Here is a 24,058-nt window from a genome sequence, read left to right as displayed (position 1 = left end):
GTTTTCGGAAAAACATCAATGGAGAAGTGCCCTTAAATATAAGAGAATATGAACAAGTTATAAATTCTTGCAGAAATTTTTTAAAAGGACAGGCCAAAAGCAGGGGAAGTATTGGTCTAAAAATAAGAACATAAAATCTGGGACTTCCTCAGTGGTCCAGTGGCCAACTAGATCCCATAAACCACAACTAAGAGTTCAACTGCAACAAAATAAACGTTAAAAAAAAAAAAGAAAGAACGGAAGATGCATTGAAGTATCAGGTGAGGAGGATTGGAAATATCTACTTTAAAGAAAGAGGAAGCACTCCATAATGGAGGGACAGTATGTGGATATGTGAATATGTGTATTGGGGGTGGGGTTTATAATGTTGATTTTTGCTTTCCACCCCTACCTGGTTGCAGTAGATTAGTTTTTTCTCTCTCTCTGACTCTCCTTGCATTTTTCTTATTCCAGCTGGGAGAGCAGAATGGCCTAGGACGGGCAGTGACTAAGCTTTATAGTCTTCTAAACAAACTTTATTTTCTATGGTGTTGGTATTAATCATAGAACAGATGCCCAAGTTTCAAGGTACCCAGTGCACTTACAGTAGCACCCCAGCTCTTCCTGAGACTCTCTGCAGGTTTGCCTGCCTCTTCCCATATCCCCGTCGCTGTTCCCAGCACCAGATGACCTCAAACTGTTCTCTGTTTGTGTAAAGTTCCTTATCCCAACTTGAAATGTCCATTAATTAGCCCATTTCTTGCTTGGGCTCCATGATAGAGCCTTTTCCTCCTTGAGAATAGAGCCCTTAAATCTGGGCTGCCTTGTGACTTGCTTTGACCAATAGAATGTGGAGAAAGTGACGCTGTGTGAGTTTCAGAGCATGGGTTTCAAGAAGGCTTTCAACTTCTACTCTCACTCTGCTGGGACCCTGAGACCCCTTGCTGTTCAGAGGCCCAGCTTGTCAGAGGATGAGCGGTCACATGGGGGAAGAGCCAGACCCACAGCTAGACACGTGAGCGAGGCCATCTCAGACCCCTCAGTCCTATTAAACTTGGATTGCAGTTATGGTACTGAAGGCTAGCTCAAGAATTATGCTAGAACCCAGGTTGCCTATCCAGAGAATTTCAAAGAATAAACAACTTTTATTTCATGACACTTAAGTTTTAGAGATGTATATTACACAGCAATAGGTAACTGAAACAAAAAATTTAATTCAACTTTCCATCCACTGGGGATCTTCAGCTTCACTTCTACCTTCTTACTTTAGTTATCTGAGGACAATTTTATAATTATACAAAGAGTTGACAGGTGTAGAACTAAAGAGCCTCTTGATGAAGGTGAAAGAGGATATTGAAAAAAGCTGGCTTAAAACAACATTCAAAAAATTAAGATCATGGCATCCAGCCCCATCACTTCATGGCAAATAGAAGGGGAAAAAGGGGAAAGAGTGACAGATTTTATTTTCTTGGGCTCCAGAAATCAATGTGGACAGTGTCTGTAGCCATGAAATTAAAAGATGCTTTCTCCTTGGAAAGAAAGCTAAGACAAATCTAGACATCGTATTAAAAGCAGAGACATCACTTTACCGACGGAGAAGGCAATGGCACCTCACTCCAGCACTCTTGCCTGGAAAATCCCATGGACAGAGGAGCCTGGTGGGCCGCAGTCCATGGGGTCGCTAAGAGTCGGACAAGACTCAGCAACTTTACTTTCACTTTTCACTTTCATGCATTGGAGAAGGAAATGGCAACCCACTCCTGGAGAATCCCAGGGACAGGGGAGCCTGGTGGGCTGCTGTCTGTGGGGTCGCACAGAGTCAGACACGACTGAAGCGACTTAGCAGCAGCAGCACTTTACCGACAAAGGTCCATATAGTCAAGCTATGGATTTTCCAGTAGTCATGTACAGATGTAAGAGTTGAACCATAAAGAAGGTGCTTTTGAACTGTGGTGTTGGAGAAGACTCTTGAGGGTCCCTTGGACAGCAAGGAGATCAAACCAGTCAATCCTAAAGGAAATCAACCCTGAATATTCATTAGAAGGACTGATGCTGAAGCTGAAGCTCCAATACTTTGGCCACCTGATGTGAAGAACTGACTCATTTGAAAAGACCCTGATGCTGGGATTGAGGGTAGGAGGAGAAAGGATGACAGAGGATGATATGGTTGGATGGCATCATCAACTCCATCGACATGAGTTTGAGGAAGCTCCAAGAGATAGTGAAGAACAGGGAAGCCTGATGTACTGCAGTCCTTGGGGTTCCAAAGAGTCAGACATGACTTAGTGAATGAACGACAACAGGTGTAGCTGATAGGCTTAATGGAAAGACAGAACATCAGTCCTGAAAGAATAAAACTAAATGAGCATCCAGTGGTAGGGTATGTGGGGGAGAATTTGAATAGCAGGCTGGAGATCTCACTGCAGGCCACCACCCAGCCCACTTCCCTAGTGCAGTTTAGAAGGCAAATCACCAGGGCCTGCCTTAAAACCATCCTCCACTCCTTCAGCTTCTCTGTGAGGGGCTTCTGTTGTTGTTGTTTTAGTCGATAAGTCATGTCCGACTCTTTTGTGACCCCATGGACTGTAGCCCGCCAGGCTCCTCTGTCCATGGGATTTCCCAGGGGATCTTCCCAACCCAGGGATCAAACCTGCATCTCCTGCATTGGCAGGTGGATTCTGAAACCACTGAGTCACCAGGAAAGCCAAACCTCCAACAAAAATCCTCAGTACAAGCCAAGTGTCCGGGATGGGGAAAAAAGAAAGTATTTGTAACCAGCGATCCCAAGTCTTGTAACTGCTTAAGTTCTCCTGTGCCATCGGTCAAGGGAAATGGATGGGGCCTGGTCATACCAGAAGCAGCTGGTATGATGGATGGGTGCCTCTTTATCACCTTACTTTAGCAGGAATGTAGGGTTTCCTGACTCCCAGAGCTGTTTTAAACAATGATGGCCCAGGACATCCCCAGGTGGTCTAGTGGTTAAGACCTCACCTTCCAATGCAGGGGGTGCAGGTTCGATCTGTGGTTGGGAAGCTAAGATACCACATGCCTCATGCTCTAAAAAACTAAATACAAAACAGAAGCAATATTGCAACAAATTAAATAAAGACTTTGGCCCACATCAAGAAATCTTCGGGAAAAAAAAAATACATTTAAAAAGAACAAAAGAACAAGGATGGCCAGCAGGGGATTATCTCCAAGGCCTGCGTCTGTCTGTTCTAGAATGTGGATGAGAGGATGGAGTGAGGTAATTATGTGAAGGCCACAGTGTAAGAACAAGGATGGCCAGCAGGGGATTATCTCCAAGGCCTGCGTCTGTCTGTTCTAGAATGTGGATGAGAGGATGGAGTGAGGTGATTATGTGACGGCCACAGTGTAAGCTGCAAAAGGCAGGAAAGCAGGAACTTGTCAACTGTTTATCCCCAAAATGCCATCATCAAGGCCTCTAAAGGCTTCTAAGGAACTCCTATTCGGGAAGTTTCAACGCAAACCTGTCCATTTACACATAAAGTCAGGGGCTGACCTGACAGGATGTGAAATCAGGCGTGGGTACCTGGACGCACTTGCCACTTCTATCCAGTTGGACTGCTCTTTATTCTCTGATGCTCAGTATTTCTCACTTAAAACCGTTTTAAAGAGCACTCTCCTTAAAGAAGAGGGTCTAAACATCAACACATTGGCCTTTCATCCAAGGCATTGCTGGACTCCACCTGGGAGGTGATGGCAGCTAGACAGAGACAAATGGGAACAGGCACAGAGACACCTTCTCTTACGAGTCCCCTCTGTGAGGTGTGCGAAACCTTCATCCTGATGGGTGTGCGCAGGTGTGTGTGTCTGTGAAACAATATCAGAATGTGTTGCCTCATTTCAGTGAGCCACCTGCTCCAGATGGTTGTTGAAAATGTTAAATAAAACGGGGTGTCAGCGTACGTCCCCCAGACACACTTCAAACATGTCTCATCAAAGGAAAGGTCGGTTCATTTTTGTCTTCCGTCTTCATCACTCATGGAAAGCCATCCAGGCTTTCTCTGCTCTGTTCATTTTTATCCTGGAATCTGGCATGAGAACTCCCTGCACTCTCCTCTGTAGCCCCTTTAATTCAGACTTTCATTATGTTCTCTAGATTTTTGCAGGGCTAGAGGCTCAGATGGTAAAGAATCTGCCTGCAATGCAGGAGACCCAGGTTCGATCCCTGAGTTGGGAAGATCCCATGGAGAAAGGAATGGCAACCCACTCCCATATTCTTGCCTGGGGAATCCCATGGACAGAGGAGCCTGGCTGGCTAGAGTCCATGGGGTCGCAAAGAATGAGACATGACTGAGCAAGTAACACACATAGATTCTTGCTGCCCAAAGTTACCTTCCTTGAGTATCTTTTAAAACACTTTTACTTTTGGCTGTGCTGGGTCTCCGTTGCTGCAGGGGCTTTTCTCTAGTAGTAGCAAGCAGGGACTGCTCTCTAGTTGCAGTGCGCGGGCTTCTCGTTGCGGTGGCTTCTCTTGCTGTGGAACACGGGCTCTAGGGCGCGTGGGCTCAGTAGTTGAAGCACAAGGGCTTAGTTGCTCTGCGTCATGTGGGATATTTTGGATTGGGGACTGAACCCATGTCTCCTGCACTGACAGGCTGATTCTTTACCACTGAGCCACCAGGGAAGTCCTGAGTACTCTTTTTTTTTCTTTTTTCCCCTGATCATTCTTCTTCCCCAAAGCCTGGAATCACCCACCTGCTTCTCAGGTTAAGGGAAAATGACCGACTGTGAACTTGAATCCTTTAGCAGTACTCAGTATATTGAGTTCCCATAACTATAATAGTTTCATCATGCACTATCCATGCACAATCTGCATTTTCTACTTGCACCAAGGAAACTTATCCTGCTTCCACCAGATGCTCTTCACTCTCGGGAACTGGACCACATTCCCATGCTCCCTCACTGGCACAGCACAGTGTGACCGGGTCTCTTACAGGTTTTGTAGTTAAAGTCTTGCTGCTTCTGTAAAGCCATCCTCAAATACTTGCCATGTTAGTCGAAACAACCTGGACAGGTCATTTCATTTTGCCAACCCTCAGTTTCTGCATCTGTAGAAAGGGAATATTATCCGTCTCTCTCAGGGTTTTGTAAGGATTAAGTAATAAACATGTATATATTTATATTATATCATAATAAAGCATTTAGCATTACTGGTTTTGTCACATAGAAGATACTAGCTAGATAAAGATCCCCTCCATCTGCTTTTCCATCACTTTCAATTTTCCTGAACACCTAGTTCTTAGCTGTATACCTATGTATGACTATTATATATATATATGACTGTTGTATATATATATTCAGTTCACAATTTTCATTTGCTCTTCTTTACAACTTTGATTTCTTTGCTGCATTTTATGATGGCTGCTTTAAAATCATCAAATAATTCTAACATCTCTGTCATCTCAGTGTTGGTATCTATCAACTATCTTCAAGGTCTTCCTTATTCTTGGTCTGATGACTGATTTTCAACTGAGACTTGGACGTTCTGGGGCATGACATTGGGAGACGCTGGTTCGTATTTTAATCTCTGGTTGGAACTGGTCTCGTCTGACGGCGGTTTGGTAGTGTCAGGCAGCAAAAGGTCATTATCTTTCTGGATGTTATCAGAGTCTTCTTCCAGAACTCACTCTTGGGTCAGTAACAAGATGTCAGGGCACAGGAGAAGCGCACAGCTGCTCTCGGCAGGTGATACGGCATCGTTTAGGCTTCTGCTCTACTTGTCGAGGCCAAGCGACGGTGGCGTGGCTGCCCGTTGTGCTCTGAGACCCCCTCTGATTTGGGCTACTGGGAAGACTGTGGCCACGACCAGGGGGAGTTCCACCCATCGCCTTCAGAATGGCCCCTCTCCACGCCGAAGCTGACCTCAAGGAAAGGACAGCCTGCTTTACAGAAGGATAGCAAACCCACTGGAAACAGATCCATCTTATTTTTAAACTGTATTTTATTTTTCAGTTTATTTTTATTTATTTGGTAAAAACAGGGCTTCCCAGATGGTGCTAGTTGTAAGTTTATATGGGCATCTGACCCCCTGTGGCCTAGGAAGTCAGGAGCGATGGGTTGGCAGAGAATTCTCTTATGAAAGTACACCAGGCAGCCAAAGTATACAACAAGACTCCACCACTCTCTCAACCTGTGACCATGAGCAAATAACCTTTCCTGACCTGTTACTTCACATGTGAAATGACATCATGTGTGTGTCCTAAAGCTGATTTGCAAGAGTGTCCTTCTTGGTACCAGTCACTATAGCTGGTAAAAGCACAGAAATGGGAACTTCGAACCTTACCAAACCAAACCACAAATATACTTGCTATAATATAACCATTACACATAGTTTTCAAAAGGAATGTCTAAGTAGCCAGCCTTTATCTTCCAAGGCATTCTTAGATATTGATGAGCTATTTGTGTAATTTTCTGCCCCCATTTTTTCCGGTTGACTTGATTTTAGATTAACTAGAAAATGAATCAGACATTTTCAAAGAAGGGGAACCTTAAAACAATCAACAACTATTTTTAATCTAAAAGATAGGATAAGGAATAAGGTTGAAGCGATTGGTGAGATGAGGTTTCCCTATGCGGCTGTCATTCATGGTCTTGGCTGCTGCTCTGACATATAACTGAGATTCTGCCAGGAGTCTCCGGCCACCTGTGTCTGCCTTTAGCCTCCTCTGCTATTCCATGCTTGCACTGCGCAATCCTAGCCCCAGTGGACAAGGCATGGATCGTACCCCCAGCCTTTGCCCAGAATTCACCTCTCCCACGTAGCATCTGTGCTTCCCACACGCCATCCTGATAGCTTAGCGTGCAGATACAGAAGCAGCCACTTGGCTGCCGTGATTTGGCAGCTTTCCTGCATCTCTAGCATCTTTATAACATCATTGTGCAGCGGCTCAGCCGTGTGACCCGGCTGTCCTGTGCTCTGCTCCCTGGGACGGCCACTCCCTGAATACCCACCATGCGCCAGGAGACAGACGAGGTCTTTATATTAACGGTCTCCTTCAGTTCTCATGAAAACTCTGTCAGGCACCAATCCATTTTACAAATGAGAAAACCAAGGCTTAAAGAGTTTAGGATGTGGCTCCAAATCATATACCTCATAACTGGGACAACTAGGGTTTTCATCCAGAGCTTTCTGCTTCCACAGCTTCCAGTCTGCCTCCATCTGCCCCCACTTCTCCCATACCTCACGTTTCTAGACCCCAGAGGGGAGAGGGTGTTGCTCTGAGGAAATGCCTCCACTATGGTAGCAAGCACATGACCTGTGCTGCTTCTGTCTAAGTCAGAACCCATGTTCCACATGTGTCACGTGGAAAGCATGGATCTGATCAGCCACACTGGCTCAGATTCCCCACGGGGACCAGGGCAGTAATGGTGACCCCGGGGGCTCTGGGGCTTTGCCACTGAAGGAAGGTGTCGAAGACAGTGAGTTAGTGAGTTAGCCAGCCACCATGACGTGAAAGGGCCAGCCTCACGATCTGGGGGCTCTTCCCAAGAAGGACAATGCTTCAGCTGTCCAGAAAACAAGCCGGCGAGGCTCAGATACAAGAGTCTTCAAGAAATAACAGATTCTAATGGGAGTTCCCTGGTTGTCCAGTGGCTAAAACGCCATGCTCCCAATGCAGGGGGCTTGGGTTCAATCCCTGGTCAGGGAACTAGACTGCACAGGCCACAACTAAGAGTTCACATGCTGCAATTAAAGATCCTCCACATCGCAATGGAGACTGAAGATTCGAGTATGGCAACCAAGACCGGCATAAACAAACAAACATAATATATATATATATATATATATATATATATATAAAAACAGATTCTCTGAGGGAGGGCCACTTGCTCTGTGGATTCTCTTCTCGCACAGGCCTTCCTGCTTCTCTGGCCCACACCTTAAGCCACCAAACACAGTTCAATCCCTTCAAAGAGCAACAGTGCTCAGACGCTCAGTTGTGTCTGACTCTTTGCGACCCCATGGGCTGTAGCCCGCCAGGCTCCTCCGTCCATGGGATTCTCCAGGCAAGAATATTGGAATGGGTTGCCATTTCCTTCTCCAGGGGATCTGCCCAACCCAAGGACTGGACATCTGGCATCTTCTGCATTGGCCGGTGGATTCTTTTCCACTAGCACCGCCTGGGAGGCTCCAGGAGCACATGCTGTGAAGCAACTAAGCCTCTGCACCACAACTGATGAGCCTGTGCTCTAGAGCCACGGCCCAGGAGCTGCAACTTCTGAGCCGAGGGGCCACAACCAATGCAGCTGGCGCACCTGAGAGCCTGTGCTGTGTAATAAGAGAAGCCGCTGCAACGCAGACCCGCACACTGCGATGAAGAGTGGTCCCAGCTCCCTGCAACAACAGAAAGCCCACACCAGCCCAGTGGAAAATAAATTAGAAGAGTTCACTCCCTCTATAGACAAACATTCTCTAAGGAGTCAGGGTGGTAGGCCTGTAACAGCTAATTTGCCACCTGGGCCCCAAATGCCAGGTTGGTGATCAACATAAAGAGAGACATATGTGAAGCCTTTACATGGAGCGTAATTGCACTGTGTGCTGTGCTTCTAGCTCTGTCAACTTACCTAGGAAAGGGGACCTAGGAAAGGGGAGCACTGCTCCTGTTTCTAATGACCACTGGCCAGGTCCTCTAGGCGGGACCAGACCTTAGCTTTTCAGTCCCCAGAACATACATTCTCATGGTTGCTGTAGCCAAATTTCATTAGCATGGAATGAAATCCTGTGGTTCCATTAAATACTCATGACTTCAGCTTAACATTTTCCCTAAATCAATGTAAATCATATTTATGCTGATTACTTCTTCATCTGATAAAAATATTCAGCATTGTCTGAAATGTTAGAATCTTAAATCGCCTTCCTTACCAAACAACAACAAAAGTGTCTTTGTTTAGCCCAACTAGAGAGTTTATTTAGATGAGAGACAAATTTACCTTCATAGTGTTCTTCCAATTGCGATGTTTCTCGACCAGAGTACACAATTCCATTATTTTCTAAATGCTATTGACAAAGCCCATTTCAGAGAAGGAGTGGGACTCTGCTGATGTGACGACCTCCTTACCTCTAAAATGTTAACATCAAGTGAGTTTGGCAGAGTATTTATAAATATGATTATTACTGTGTGTTCTTAGAAATAAAAAGCAATTTCTTTATAACTCTGGTATTTTCTACAACCAAGTCTGCTTAATCATCATTACCTAAATCAAGAACGCTGAGACAGAGGTATCAACTTTAACCACTTAATAAGAACTTCTGACATTTATTCACACTGCTACTGATTCATAAGAGGAAAAGTTTAAAAAGAAGACAAGTGCATATAGCCTTCCCTTTAGAATACAGGAAACCATATAAAAGTATTGGCAATGGAATTAAAGTAACCACAAGGCCGCCCTTGGTAGCATTTTCTACAAAGACATTTACATGAAACGAGAAAGAATATTAAATTAGGTGGTTAAAATAAAACTTCACTATTAGCTTCACACGTTTCCATACATGAGATTATGGCATTTAAATCAGCTGACAGTTCAGCCTTGTAAGTACAGACACAAAGAAATGTGAACATACCCAAGAAAGGATAATTTTCATTCAAACTAATTTTGTTTTTTCAAGAAGCGGAAGCTCCACAAACTGCCGGAACTAAATATACAGCAAGAGTCCAAAGTTATTATGCAGAAATTCTGTGTCCGTGAGTCCTGGAATTTTGGATCTCATCAACCAAATGATTTCAGAAGCAATTTGGGAGGACTTCTAGTTAAGACGTAAAAAGATTCAAGAGAACTTAGCTCTCATGGTAACAACCATAAGTTGAACCCAACATTTAATCAAAGATTTCTGAGACGCTGTTCAACATCCTTCCAACTCAACTGCTGATAAGATCAAAAGACAGTATGGGAATGTGGTGGGGCTTGGGCTAGGCACAGTGACCTTAAAACAACTTCTGCTCAACTTGACTCTAGGTGGAATCCTAGGGCTCAGTCTCCCACCCTAACCACTAGACAAAGGAAAGGAAATACACAGGAGAACATAAAATCTATTATACGTCATGTCTGGAATATGATGAAAAGGTATAAGATCTGCAAATAAGCTGGAAAATACAACCCTAAATAGAATTATCAGTACCGTCTTTCTAGATCCCATATACATGCATTAATATACGATATTTGTTTTTCTCTTTCTGACTGATTTCACTCTGTAAAATAGGTTCCATCTCATTATAAATGACTCAAATGTGTTCTTTTTTTATGGCTGAGTAATATTTGCAGGGCCGCAATGGAGACGCAGACATGGAGAACAGACTGTGGACACAGTAGGGGAAGCAGAGGGGGGACGAGTGGAGAGAGTAGCCCTGAAACATATACATTATCATATGCAAAAGAGAAAGGCAGTGGGAATTTGCTCTATGAGTGGGGAGCTCAAACCCAGTGCTCTGTAACAACCTAGAGGGGTGGGATGGAGCGGGAGGTGGGAGGGAAGCTCAAGAGGGAGGGGACATATATGTATACCTATGACTGATTCATCCTGATGTATGGCAGAAAGCGACACAGTATTGTAAAGCAATTATCCTCCAGCTAAAATAAACAAATTAAGATGTATATAAAATTTTATATATATATATAAAACCCCAAATCCAGAGAAAGCACAATTGGTAAAAGCAGACCAGTTATTAGAATTAGCAAATTGTTTTGTAAACAGTTATCATACGTACTTGGGCTTCTCAGATGGCACTAGCAGTATAGAACCTACTCACCTGCCAATGCAGGAAACGTAAGAAGCGTGGATTTGATCCCTGGGTCGGTAAGATCCCCTGGAGTATGAAATGACAACCCACTCCAGTATCCTTGCCTGGGAAATCCCTGGACAGAGCAGCCTGGTGGGCTACAGTCCATGGAGTCACAAAAGAGTCGGACATGACTGAGCAAGTAAACACCACCAACCAGTTCCTACTGGATTATCACAAAACAAACACACTCATGTAGCCGTACCTAGATTAAGGAAGAGAAAACTATACTCCAAGAGGCCCTGCCTAAAGTCACCCCGACTCGAGCTGCCTGTGGTTTCTCACACTGTCTCAGCAGCAGCCAATGTGGTGAGCAGAATTAATACCTGGCGGTCTGAGGCATTAATCTGTGATGTGAATGACCAGCTGTCCAGGGAAGGAGGAGCCTGAGGGATTTCAGTGTTCTGTAGACCGATGGGTGCTAACAAGTGAGTCCTGTCCCGTCTCTGTCCATCAAAATGGGGACATCCCTATTAGCTGGCTTTGTGTGGTTTACTGAGTACCAAGGGCTTTGACTTATCCAGAGGAAGGAAGAAGTAGAACAAGACCCAGCAGTATCTAGTCTCTAAAATTAAAGGAAAAGGGCAATTTCCCATCAAACAAAGAAAAATTACACATGTTATTTTTCTAGAAGTATTGATTTCTAGCTAGACTATTAATTTCCACCAAAGTGGATACACTGGGCATTTCTATTTCCAGGTCAGTAATTCATTTAAATTTTGTTATTATGAAATCATAATAAAACCCACCTTGTCCTTAACTGTGACTCGGGTCTGCCCCATCTGCTTGACTCAATTGAATTCTACCTTCTGGAAGGTCTTTTTAAAATGTAACACAGCTACTCTTAGGAACAGAGCTCACCAATAGGAAACTCTCACTGTGCATGCAGGAGTGAGGGGATGACCTCAAAGACTCATGGAGAAGGACACTCCAATTAGCCAGTACTTCAGGCATCTCTCCAAGGAGCCCAGGATAATGCAACTGCCAGAAAAACTCAGAGGCTGGAGCTCAGCAAAACAAGTTACTCTCTCCTGTGGTTATAACAAGTCATCCTTCAGTGAGTGAAACAGAATGAGCATGGCTCACCCAGATATACAAAGCAGTACTGTGAGGCATAGCACGGGGGTCAACCAGATGGCTGCCACGCAGAACCCAGGTTGCAGAGGTGGTGACCTCAGGGTCTGTTTTACTGGCCAAACTGAAGAAATACATCCCACTTGTATTTTCTTAACCTCTGTTGAATGGCCTGCATTGATAGATTCGACAGTGTATTTTATGCCGCTGAAGAGGTAAAGGGAGGGGAAAGGAAAAGAGAGTTTTCTCCTTGTCTTCGTGCACTCTGTTAAGACTGATATGTTTTTTATCTGTTTAGTTTGAGAGTTTTGGGCTCTGGAAATAGAGGCTAGACCAGGATACATCAATATTTTGAAACTTGTCATCTCCTGGAGGTGAATCAGTGGTCTTACAGTGGTAAAAGGGAAGTTAAAGCCAGTTCTGGGGGTATTTTCAAACCAAATTAGATTTTTAAATTGATGCAACTGCATTCCCTGTAAAACCACTCCATTGTGATATCATTTCAGTGACACCCTGGCTTCTTGACCAAGGATCCACCATCAGGAGCCGTCCCTCCCCACTCTGATGGAATGGGTATTTGTGGCTTCTCTTCATACCAGCTTCTCCACTCAGCCTGGAGGACACAGCCAAGTGTTCTCAAAACCTCATCACTGACTTGTAGCCAAATCAGATAGACCTTACTAGGTGGGTGGAATGGGGATGGGGGAACCAGAGATCTTTTCCCAAGTCCCTTACAAAAAAAAAAAAAAAAAAAACAGAGAGAGAGTCTGTAGGTAGTAGGTGAAGCCAAGGGACAGAGAAAGTCTTCCTCCCTTTCCCAATCCAATGAATGTTTGCAATACCCTTTGCCTAAAATCTCAGTTCATGTTGCATTTGGTTCCAATATGTGAACATCTGTTAAGCTGCCTTGATCCAGGTGTTTGGAGATACAGAAATAGAAGGATAGGAAATCTGCACAGCCATTTAAAAAAGAAACAGTTAATGCAGCATGGAAGACAGCCAACACTGTTCATAGGAAGAGAAGGGCACATGCACCATTTCTAAGCCTCAGGGGTATGAGCACAGGGTACCTGTTCTTGAAGTAAAAATTTTGGGAGAAGGGTTCAGTTCAGTTCAGTCACTCAGTTGTGTCCAACTCTTTGCAACCCCATAAATTGCAGCACGCCAGGCCTCCCTGTCCATCACCAACCCCCGGAGTTCACTCAGACTCACATCCATCGAGTCAGTGATGCCATCCAGACACCTCATCCTCTCTTGTCCCCTTCTCCTCCTGCTCCCAGTCCCTCCCAGCATCAGAGTCTTTTCCAATGAGTCAACTCTTCACATGAGGTGGCCAAAGTACTGGAGTTTCAGCTTTAGCATCATTCCTTCCAAAGAAATCCCAGGGCTGATCTCCTTCAGAATGGACTGGTTGGATCTCCTTGCAGTCCAAGGGACTCTCAAGAGTCTTCTCCAACACCACAGTTCAAAAGCATCAATTCTTCGGTGCTCAGCCTTCTTCACAATCCAACTCTCACATCCATACATGACAACAGGAAAAACCATAGCCTTGACTAGATGGACCTTTGTTGGCAAAGTAATGTCTCTGCTTTTCAATATGCTATCTAGGTTGGTCATAACTTTTCTTCCAAGGAGTAAGCGTCGTTTAATTTCATGGCTGCAGTCACTATCTGGAAGGGTTAATATCCCAATACTATCTTTCCATCTTGGAACTCTCCTCCAAAGTTTTCTTCCTGTTTTGTTTCTTTCACTCCAAGTCTTTATGGCACAGGGCAATGACTGCATTTATATCTTGCACATAGTTCGAAATAGTAAATAAGGATCATCCACCCTCTAAATTTGAAGGAGCCAAGTGTCGTCCTAGTTTGGGGTTTGGTATCTGCCACTCTGCACATTCTTACTCCAAACCCATTTCCTAAGAATAAATTGATGTGTTAGTGGCTTCATGAACTCAGAGCTACTTCATCAACTCAGAGCTACTTGAATCTGTCAGTCAACACGCTTGAATGTTTTTCCTCCTTAATGATTCAACTGGGAAGCCCAGTAAAGAACTGGCCTACCAATGCAGGAGCCTGGGGATATGTGGGTTTGATTCCTGGGTTGGGAAGATCCCATGGCAATCTTCCCAACCCACTCCAATATTCTTGCCTGGGACAATGCCATGGATAGAGAAGCCTGGCAGGCTATAGTCCAGGGGTCACAAAGAGTTGGACGTGACTGAAGTGACTGAACACGTGTGCACGCAACTATTTGATCGACTAAACTGAGCCTAAGACCCAAATCTTAATGGTTGTTTTAGCCTTCAGCAAATATAGCAGAAGAGCCAAGATCACTTTCCATCAACAGGCTCCCCCTGCCTCCCTTGCTGTGGTTGAGTCTCCCAGCAGTTCTCATTCCAGGAGGAAAAGAAAGATTCCTTTTACTGGGGTAGACTAAGGCTGTTAAGTGCTGGGTCCACTCCTGTGTCACTTGCTGTTGAGGGTATAAAACATGACTTGGGCTGGTGCTGGTGAATCTGGGTTTCACCCTAACACACCAAAATGCAAACGATCGGTCTAGAGGCATGAGAGAAGGACTCAGGTGGGAAGAGGGGCCACTCACACACTGCTCTAACAGAAACAGGGCACTTAGGAAGCAAATGGTTGGGCAGGACTCAAGCCGGCCATCAAGGCAACATCTGGGTGGGCAGGACTCAAGCCGGCCGTCAAGGCAACATCTGGGTAAAGGCGTAACAGCTGTGGGTACCATGTGAGCAAATGTTGTGGAGATGTCATGACTGCTTGGCTGTGGTCATGATTAGTATTTATTTTCTCTCTTCCTGAATGAGTTTTGGGTTTTTAACTGGGCTCCCCTTACAGGCAGCCTCCTGTGCCCTCTGGGAGGTGGAGAGGAGTGCCCCTCCTCATTGCTGTGCTCAGTTACACAGCCCCCCCCAACTTCCCTGAAGGCCCCTTAAAACCCCCATTCTCGCACGGTTCCATGATCTGGGCTCAGGGCAGGAAGCAGAACCTGATTCAACATTTTTTCTAAGTATTATTTTCACTATGTTGAATAGGGTCTTTTTTGATCTGCAAGCCACAGCTGGGCTGTGGTTCTCTCGACCCACATAGACTGAAAAGCTTCCTCCCACGAGGATTTCCGAGTGAGAGCTGACCACACGTCCATGTACATGCTTCTCTGAACATCAGCAAGAGCCACTGTTTCCAAACCGGTAGGCTTGGACAGAGCAAGACTGCTGTGCCTGAGAGTTTAGGGAGCAAACACTCCAAAGAGAAAAACGAACCAGCTCGAAAACTTAGTTTCCTTTAAGGGCTGGTGTAAAATAAGGTGGAGGGCTCAAAGCCAAATATTCCTTTCCATTAAAATACATCATTTTACAGAGTGAAGGAAGTCAGAAAGAGAAAAATAAATATTGCATATTAATGCATATATATGGAATCACTGCAGATGGTGACTGTAGCCAATGAATTAAGATGCTTACTCCTTGGAAGAAAAGTTATGACCAACCTAGATAGCATATTGAAAAGCAGAAACATTACTTTGCCAACAAATGTCTGTCTAGTCAAGGCTATGGTTTTTCCTGTGGTTATATATGGATGTGAGAGTTGGACTGTGAAGAAAGCTGAGCGCCAAAGAATTGATGCTTTTGAACTGTGGTGTTGGAGAAGACTCTTGAGAGTCCCTTGGACTGCAAGGAGATCCAACCAGTCCATTCTGAAGGAGATCAGCCCTGGGATTTCTTTGGAAGGAATGATGCTGAAGCTGAAACTCCAGTACTTTGGCCACCTCATGTGAAGAGTTGACTCATTGGAAAAGACTCTGATGCTGGGAGGGTTGGGGGCAGGAGGAGAAGGGGACAAGAGAGGATGAGATGGCTGGATGGAATCACTGACTCGATGGCCGTGAGTCCAAGTGAACTCCGGGAGTTGGTGATGGACAGGGAGGCCTGGCGTGCTGTGATTCATGGGGTCGCAAAGAGTCGGACACGACTGAGGGACTGAACTAAACTGATGGAATCTAGAAAGATGGTACTGATGAGCCTTTTTGCGGGGCAGCAATGCTCAGTGGTAAAGAAACTGCCTGCCAAGCAGGAGACCCGGGTTCGATCCCTGGGTCAGGAAGATCCCCTGAAGAAGTATATGGAAATCCACTCCAGGATTCTTGCCTGGGAAATCCCATGGACAGAGGAACCTGGCTGGCTGCAATCCACAGGGTTGCCAAGAGTCGGAACGACTTAGCAACTAAACAACAACAGTGGAGACGCAGACATAAAAAACAGACTTGTGGACACACGGGGAAAGGGGGGACGAGTGGAGAGAGCAGGGCGAGAACACACGCTGCCGCATGCAAAACGGACAGCCAGGGGGAGCTTGCTCAAAGAGCGCAGACTGGGGCTCTGCGACCACCCAGAGGGCGGGACCGGGCGGGTTCAGGCGGGAGGGGACACATGTGTGCCTGTGGCTGAGTCATGTTGCTGTATGGCAGAAACCAACACAATACTGTAAAACAATGATCTTTCAATTAAAAATGCTTTTAAAATTAAAAAATTAATAATAAAAAAGAAGACACAGACACCTGTATTCAGGAAAACATACACACAAAACTCCGTCATTTTATAAAGCTGAAGTTTTTGTTTGTTTCATCTGTTTTTAAGCAACATGAAGTTGGTTTTAGTGGAGATACACGATTGGTAACTTATTTTGAAAGATTTTCCCTCCTGAAAATGAGAGTCAGCTGATAGTTCCTCCTCAATGCTGATAATTATCTAAAGCAAAATTAGTACAAACATCAAGGTTAATGAAAACCGAAATGCAATAAGGCCCAGACAGTAAGTTTTCTAAGAACAAAGCACACGATTGTTCTAGACACACAAGTACTTAATGGCAAGTACAGAGCTCTTTTCTTGAGGGCCTTGTTATGATGGAGCCCTGGGGGCACCGTCACTAGACTGCCTTTGAGCCAAGGTCCCTCAGTGAGGGACAAAGGTGGAACCACCCCATTCGACAGTTCAGGCCTGGGGACGCTAGAACAGCAGGAAACCCGAGTCTAGAAGCCTCGCCCTCCCCTCTCCCCACCCCAGTCACAAACCAGCCTCAGCTTCCCCATCCCTACAGGGGATTAGCCGCCATTCACACGAAAGCGTGTGAATAGGGGATCATACTGGCTCCTGAAAGTGGACCAGCTCTGCTAACACTGACGCTCCAGACAAAAGAAAGCAGGAACTTATCACAGCCAGGAAAGGCTCGGGAGATTGGCTTGGTTTGTTTTTTTTTTTTTTAAAGAAATAATTTTTATTGGAGTACAGTGCTCCTGCTCAGTCACTTGAGTCGTGTCCAGCTCTTTGCAACCCCATGGACTGTAGCCCAGGTGGCGCCAGGGGTAAAGAATCTGCCTGCCAATGGAGGAGACACAAGAGACACAGGTTCAATCCCTGGGTCAGGAAGCTCCCCTGGAGAAGGAAATGGCAACCCACTCCAGTATCCTTGCCTGGGAAATTCCATGGACTGAGAAGCCTGATGGGATATAGTCCGTGGGGTCCCAAAAGAGTCAGGCAGGACTTAGCGACTAAACAACAAGAATTAACTAACGCAGACTTTATTCAGATTTATCAGTTTTTCTATGAACGTCCTTTTCCTGTCCTAGGACGCCATCCAGGTGCCACACTGCACTCAGTCACATGGCTCCTTCCTCGTCTGGCTGCGGATGCTTTCTCAGTCCCTCCTGGTTTTTCACCAACTGGCAGTTTGAAGAGTACCAGTCTGGTACTGTGTGGACCATCCCTCAGTTTGGTTTTGTGTGACATGTTTTTTCATGATTGGACTGGGGCCGTGGGTTCTGGGAAGAGAGAAGTGCTCTTCTCATCACATCGTACCAGAGGTCCACATCACTAACCTGTCTTATTACTGATGATATTAACCCTAATCATGTGGTTAACATGGGATCTACGGATTTCTCCACTGTAAAGAAACTCTTTTCCATCTCCAAACTTGATTCTTTAAAATAGAAGGAAGTTTCTAAGTCCAACTCATTACCAAGGGAAGGAAAATGAAGCTCCTGAAGGGGCCATTATCATTTGGAATTCTTTACGGAAGACTTAGGGCTCCCCTGGTGGCTCAGAAGGTAAAGAGTCCGCCTGCAATGCAGGAGACCAAGGTTTGATTCCTGGGTTGGGAAGATCCCCTGGAGAAGGGAATGGAGACCCACTCCAGTTCTTGCCTGGAGAATCCCATGGACAGAGGAGCCTGGTGGGCTACAGCCCATGAGGTCACAAAGGGTCAGACATGACTGAGTGACTAACACTTTTACTTTATCTCTTTTATCCCATTTATATTACTTGTTTAACTGTTTGCTTACATGATTACTGGCTTGTGTTTAGTTACTTTATACTTTGGGTTATAATCCAAAACTACACTATCTATTTTCTTGCTCTAAGTGTTCCAGCTTTGGCCCCTGGGAGCTCTTTCAGTAGGCTCTTTCCCATATTCCTTGGACATACCCCCACGTTTTTCTATTGCTTGAGACTTCAGTTAAACTGGACTTCAGTTAATCTTTCCTAAGTACTCCCATTTTTATGATTTTGTTCACTTCACCAACCCCAGGCATCACTATGAATAAAGCTAGTGGAGGTGATGGAATTCCAGCTGAGCTATTTCAAATCCTAAAAGATGATGCTATTAAAGTGCTTTACTCAATATGCCAGCAAATTTGGAAAACTCAGCAGTGGCAATAGGACTGGAAAAGCTCAGTTTTTCATTTCAATCCCAAAGAAAGGCAAAGCTAAAGAATGTTTAAACTACTGCACAATTGCACTCAGCTCACACGCTAGCAAAGTAACGCTCAAAATTCTCCAAGCTAGGCTTCAACAGTACCTGAACTTCCAGATGTTCAAGCTGGATTTAGAAAAGGCAGAGGAACCAGAGATTAAATTGCCAATATCCATTGGATCATAGAAAAAGCAAGAGAATTCCAGAAAAACATCTACTTCTGCTTCATTGACTATCCTTTGACTGTGTGGATCACAAAAAAATTGTGGGAAATTCTTCAAGAGATGGGAATACCAGACCACCTTACCTGGCTCCTGAGAAATCTGTGCACAGGTCAAGAAGCAACAGTTAGAACTGGACATGGAACAATGGACTGGTTCCAAATTGGGAAAGGAGAATGTCAAGGCTGCTTACTAAATGTCACCTTGCTTATTCAACTTATATGCAGAGTACATCATGTGAAATGCCAGGTTGGATGAAGCCCAAGCTGGAATCAAGATTGCTGAGAGAAATATCAATAACCTCAGATATGCAGATGACACCAGCCTTATGGCAGAAAGTGAAGAGGACCTAAAGAGCCTCTAGATGAAAGTGAAAGAGGAGAGTGAAAAAGCTGGCTTAAAACTCAACATTCCAAAAATGAAGATCATGGCATCTGGGCCCATCCCTTCATGGAAAATAGATGGGGAAACAATGGAAACAGTGACAGACTTTATTTTCTTTGTCTCCAAATCACTACAGATGGTGATTGCAGCCATGAAATTAAAAGACACTTACTTCTTGGAAGAAAAGCTATGACAAACCTAGATAGCATATGAAAAAGCAGAGACATTACTTTGCTGACAAGGTCCATCTAGTCAAAGCTTTGGTTTTTCCAGTAGTCATGTATGGATGTGAGAGTTGGACCATAAAGAAGGTTGAGAACTGAAGAAGTAATGCTTTTGAACTGTGGTGTTGGAGAAGACTCTTGAGAGTCCCTTGGACTCCAAGGAGATCAAATCAGTCCATCCTAAAGGAAATCAGTCCTGAATATTCATTGGAAGGACTGACGTTGAAGCTGAAGCTCCATACTTTGGCCACTTGATGCAAAGAGCTGACTCATCGGAAACGACCCTGATGCTGGGAAAGATTGAAGGCGGGAGGAGAAGGTGACAACAGAGGATGAGATGGTCGGATGGCACCACCGACTCAATGGACTTGAGTCTGAGCAATCCCCGAGAGTTGGTGGTGGACAGGGAAGCCTGGCGTGCTGCAGTCCATGGGGTTGCAGAGTCGGACATGCCTGAGCAACTTGAGCAACGACAACAACCCCATCTGAGGTTCACTTGCATTTCTTCCTCATTTGAATCTCTTCCTCCACTGTGAATTTTCCCTTCTTCAAGGTTGAGCAAAGAACACCATTAATTCCTGGTGTTAGTCTCTCAGTCTTGTCTGGCTCCTCTGTCCATGGAATTTTCCAGGCAAGAATACTGGAGTGGGTTACCATTCCCTTCTCCAGGGGATCTTCCCAACCCCAGGGATCAAACCCGGGTCTTCTGTATTGCAGGCAGATTCTTTATACTGTGTGAGCCACCAGGAAAGCCCATTAACTCCTAAGTGTCCACTGAACTCTAAAATTATTCTTGTGGTCAAGTTCATTAAAGAGCTCCATTTTCTTGTGTTACTTGTGTTAATAAAGGCAGTTTTGTGTCCCGAGCTATAATAGGCTCCCTTGAATACAGAGACTGACAATATACTTGTGTGCATTTTTCAGCATCTAACAGGGCGCCTGGAAGAAAGGGGAAATCCAGAAAATGCTTCTGGATGGTTATGCTCGTCTGATGGTCCTTTTCTAGAGCGGCATCTTGGTGATGATTCGCTGGATCCATCTTCATTTCCAGGTGCTCTGCGGCTGTCATACTGAATTCCAATTGCAACCACTGACAAAATACCACCAGGCCTTTTTTCCAAATATACAGAATGACTTAATAGGCTTTGGTAAGAAGTAAGAAAATGAAAATTATTTCATACCTCTTTTTAATCTTTTTGCAACACTTTTGATTCCCTCCTATCCATTACACATTAGAAATTCACCCAACGGTGGGAGGGAGGCTCAAGAAAGAGGAGATATGTGTACACTTACAGCTGATTCATGTTGTTGTTCAGCAGAAAGGAATACAACATTGTAAAGCGATTATCCTCCAATTAAAAATTTTTTTAAAAAGACAAAACTGTGAATCACTTCCTTGTCACTTAAACTCTGAAGTGTAATATGATCACGGTAGGCAATGAAAACACATATGTGAAATCCCAGAGGCATAAAAACTCACGAGTAGAAACCACCACCAACAGATTGGCAGGAGTGTTTTCTAAAAAAGCAAAGAGCTGACAACTGAGATATGAAGGGCTTCTTCTGCACCCCGGGGGCATTCTTACCTGACGCCTAATCCTCATGCTGGTCATGGGAGTCAAATATTTATGTTCCAGATACCAGGCTCGCTCCTGGAACACAAGCTTGGTTCCATATAGCAGACAAAACTAAGGGTTGTGGGGAGAGGAAAGAAATGGAAGGACATGTTAGAAATTGCAGAATCTAAGGAAGTGAATGAGAAATAACATAATACACTTCCTAAAATCATAAAAGCTAATACACACTTAACGTAAGATGGTCACATTTAAAATTTTTTTATTTTCTATGGGATATAATTGATTAACATTGATGTGTTAGTTACAGATATATAGCAAAGTGATTCAGTTATGCCTGTATAAATATCCATTCTTTTTCAAACTCTTTTCCTATTTATGCTCTTACAGAATACTGAGTCGAGTTCCCTGTACTATACAGTAGGTCCTTGTTGGTTATCTATTTTAAAGATAGCAGTGTGTACCTGTCCATCCCAAACTCCCTCTCTGTCCCTCCCACCCAGTGCTTTCTCCCTAGTAACCATAAATTCATTCTCTAAGTCTGAAAATGGTCACATTCTGGACATGCAGTTTATGTTTTATGTTTTGAAACCACTCTATGGAGATATTTAAAGCATAGATAAAACTATAAAAAAATAATGTAACCAACTCCCATGTCTCCATCCTCCCAGTTCAACAAATATAAATTCACAGCCAGTCTTGCTTCATCTGTAATCTCTAGTTCTTTCCTATCCCAGATTATTTAGAAGCAAGTGTTAGCCACTCAGTTGTGTCCAACTCTGATCCCATGAACTGTAGCCTCTCTCCATGGAATTCTCCAGGCACGGATACTGGAGTGGGTAGCCATTCCCTTCTCTAGGTTTAGAAGCAAGGTCCACTCATAACATATTTTAAAAGATAAATGTAATATATTTGTTTGCTTTTTTCTTGATCCATGAAAGAATACTCTAAACACACATTCTGAATAATATCATCTTGATATTTTCCATTGAACATGCTGTTTAATTCGACCTTCATAAAAATAGCATTCTTCATTTGCATTTTATTTCAATATGTTTCTTCTATCATGTTTCTGAAACCTTCACACAGACCTCCTTCATGATATCAGTGGCATCCAGCAATAATAGATGAGTTTTACTGTATCAGCAAGTAATTATTTTATTTTATTTTACTTGGCCACACCATGCAGCATGTGGGATCTTCCCCAACTAGGGATCAAACCTGTGCCCCCTGTACTGGGTGCACAGAGTCAACCAATGGACCACACAGAAGTTCCAGCAAATAACTTGTGAATTAACTATTCTTTTAACTTTTCACATTTAAAAATTCCAAAATTATACAAAAGTAGAGTGGGGGCAGGAGGAGAAGGGGACGACAGAGGATGAGATGGCTGGATGGCATCACTGACTCAATGGACATGGGTTTGGGGAGACTCCGGGAGTTGGTGATGGACGGGGAGGCCTGGCGTGCTGCGGTTCATGGGGTCGCAAAGAGTCGGACACGACTGAGTGACTGAACTGAACTGAACTGAACTGAGAGACAATAGTATAAAGTACCTCCATGTTCCTGTCATCCAGCTCTAATAGTGATCCACTCATGGCCAGTCTTGTTTTATCTCTACCCACATCTGTTTCTCACTTTCTGTATTACTGTGAAGTTCAGCTGTTACTAGCTCTAGGTTGGGAGGGAAGAGAGAAGGGAGGGACTACTGGATCCTAGAAGAAAGAACTCTGTATTCAGGAACACCTTCAGAGGAGCTGTGACCTTCATCAAGGAACACAGAAACCCGAAGGTGATCTCACAAGAAGGCAGGCAAGGGGCAGGGATATTCCACCTTATTCTTCTCCCTGTCTCTGATCTCTAGGTGGGGCTTCCTGTTCTCCGAACCTAACTGGATCCAAAGGGCAAGAATTCCTCTGATGTTAGTTCAGTTCAGTCACTCAGTCGTATCCGACTCTTTGGGACCCCATGGACTGTAGCCTGCGAGCCTCCTCTATGGGATTCTCCAGGACAAGAACACTGGAGTGGGTTGCCATTCCCTTCTCCATGGGATCTTTCCAACCCAGAGTTTGAACCCATGTCTCCTACATTGGTAGAGGGATTCTTTACCACGGAGCTGCCAGGGAAGCCCCATATATATGTACATATATATTCTCTTTCATCTTCTTTTCCATTTTGGTTTATCACAGGGTATTGAATGCAGTTCCCTGCGCTACAGAGTTGGACCTTGTTGTTTATCCATTCCATATATAATAGCGTTAAGCTAGTAATATGAAACTCCTAAATCTTTCCTCCCCCACTCTCCTCCTCCTTGGCAATGACAACTTTGTTTTCTATGTGTGTGAGTCCATTTCTGTTGTGTAGATAACTTCATTTGTATCATATTTAGCTTCCACAAATAAGTGATATCTATAGTATGTTTTTCTTTTTCTGACTTACTTCACTTAGTATAATAATCTCTAGATACATCCATGATGCAGCAAATGGCATTATTTCATTCTTTTTTACAACTGAGTAATGTTCCATTGTATATATATGTACCACATCTTCTTTATCCACTTACCTACCAGACTGCCATCTTTAACCAGGGTCACATCATGCTCCATGACTATTCGGCCCTATAGCTGCTCTGCCCTTCTGTCCTGAATTGTCCTCCCAATGATAGTTCGTGGCTCTGGTGTATCTGATGCTCAGAGCCACTTCTCTGGCTTTGAATTTCTGCTTTTCTCCTTGAACACAGTTCAGACTCTTCTTTGGCTAGCCTCTTTGCTTGTCTGGGGAAACAGGCATTCTTATTCTTGGTTGCCAGCAGAACACCACCTCCAAACACCATCAGCCCAGCCTTAGACCCTTAAAGAGAACCTGAGCGTGTTTCCTTTTATGTTCCAGAGATGGGAGCTCAGTGCCATAGAGGCATCCAGTTCTTCTATCTACTCTTGGAAGAACCATTGCCTATCGAGCCATTTGTTTATGTGGAACATGAATTTATGGAGTGCTGACTCTGTCAGAAAGGGGTCTTGTCCTGCTCATTTCTGT

At 44.3% G+C, this 24,058-nt stretch overlaps 1 protein-coding gene across 3 annotated transcripts in view; it reads right to left on the bottom strand.

Annotated features, from left to right (window-relative positions):
* The window catches only part of ACOXL (acyl-CoA oxidase like), a 329,296-nt gene that overhangs the window by 5,219 nt on the left and 300,019 nt on the right, over positions 1–24,058 (bottom strand). For 2 of the 3 annotated variants that reach the window (XM_070380058.1, XM_070380060.1), the window contains exon 18: positions 21,035–21,136. In XM_070380058.1, the coding sequence (XP_070236159.1) occupies positions 21,035–21,136 (102 nt within the window). Of the gene's footprint in view, positions 1–19,381; positions 20,592–21,034; positions 21,137–24,058 lie in introns of those variants that run through there. The other variant, XM_070380059.1, reaches the window with a different exon arrangement.

This window comes from Bos mutus, chromosome 11, assembly GCF_027580195.1.
Source record: "Bos mutus isolate GX-2022 chromosome 11, NWIPB_WYAK_1.1, whole genome shotgun sequence".
In the NCBI taxonomy this organism is placed as follows: domain Eukaryota; kingdom Metazoa; phylum Chordata; class Mammalia; order Artiodactyla; family Bovidae; genus Bos; species Bos mutus.
Note: the sequence above shows the minus strand (reverse complement) of the source record. Positions and strands in the feature narration are given on the sequence as shown.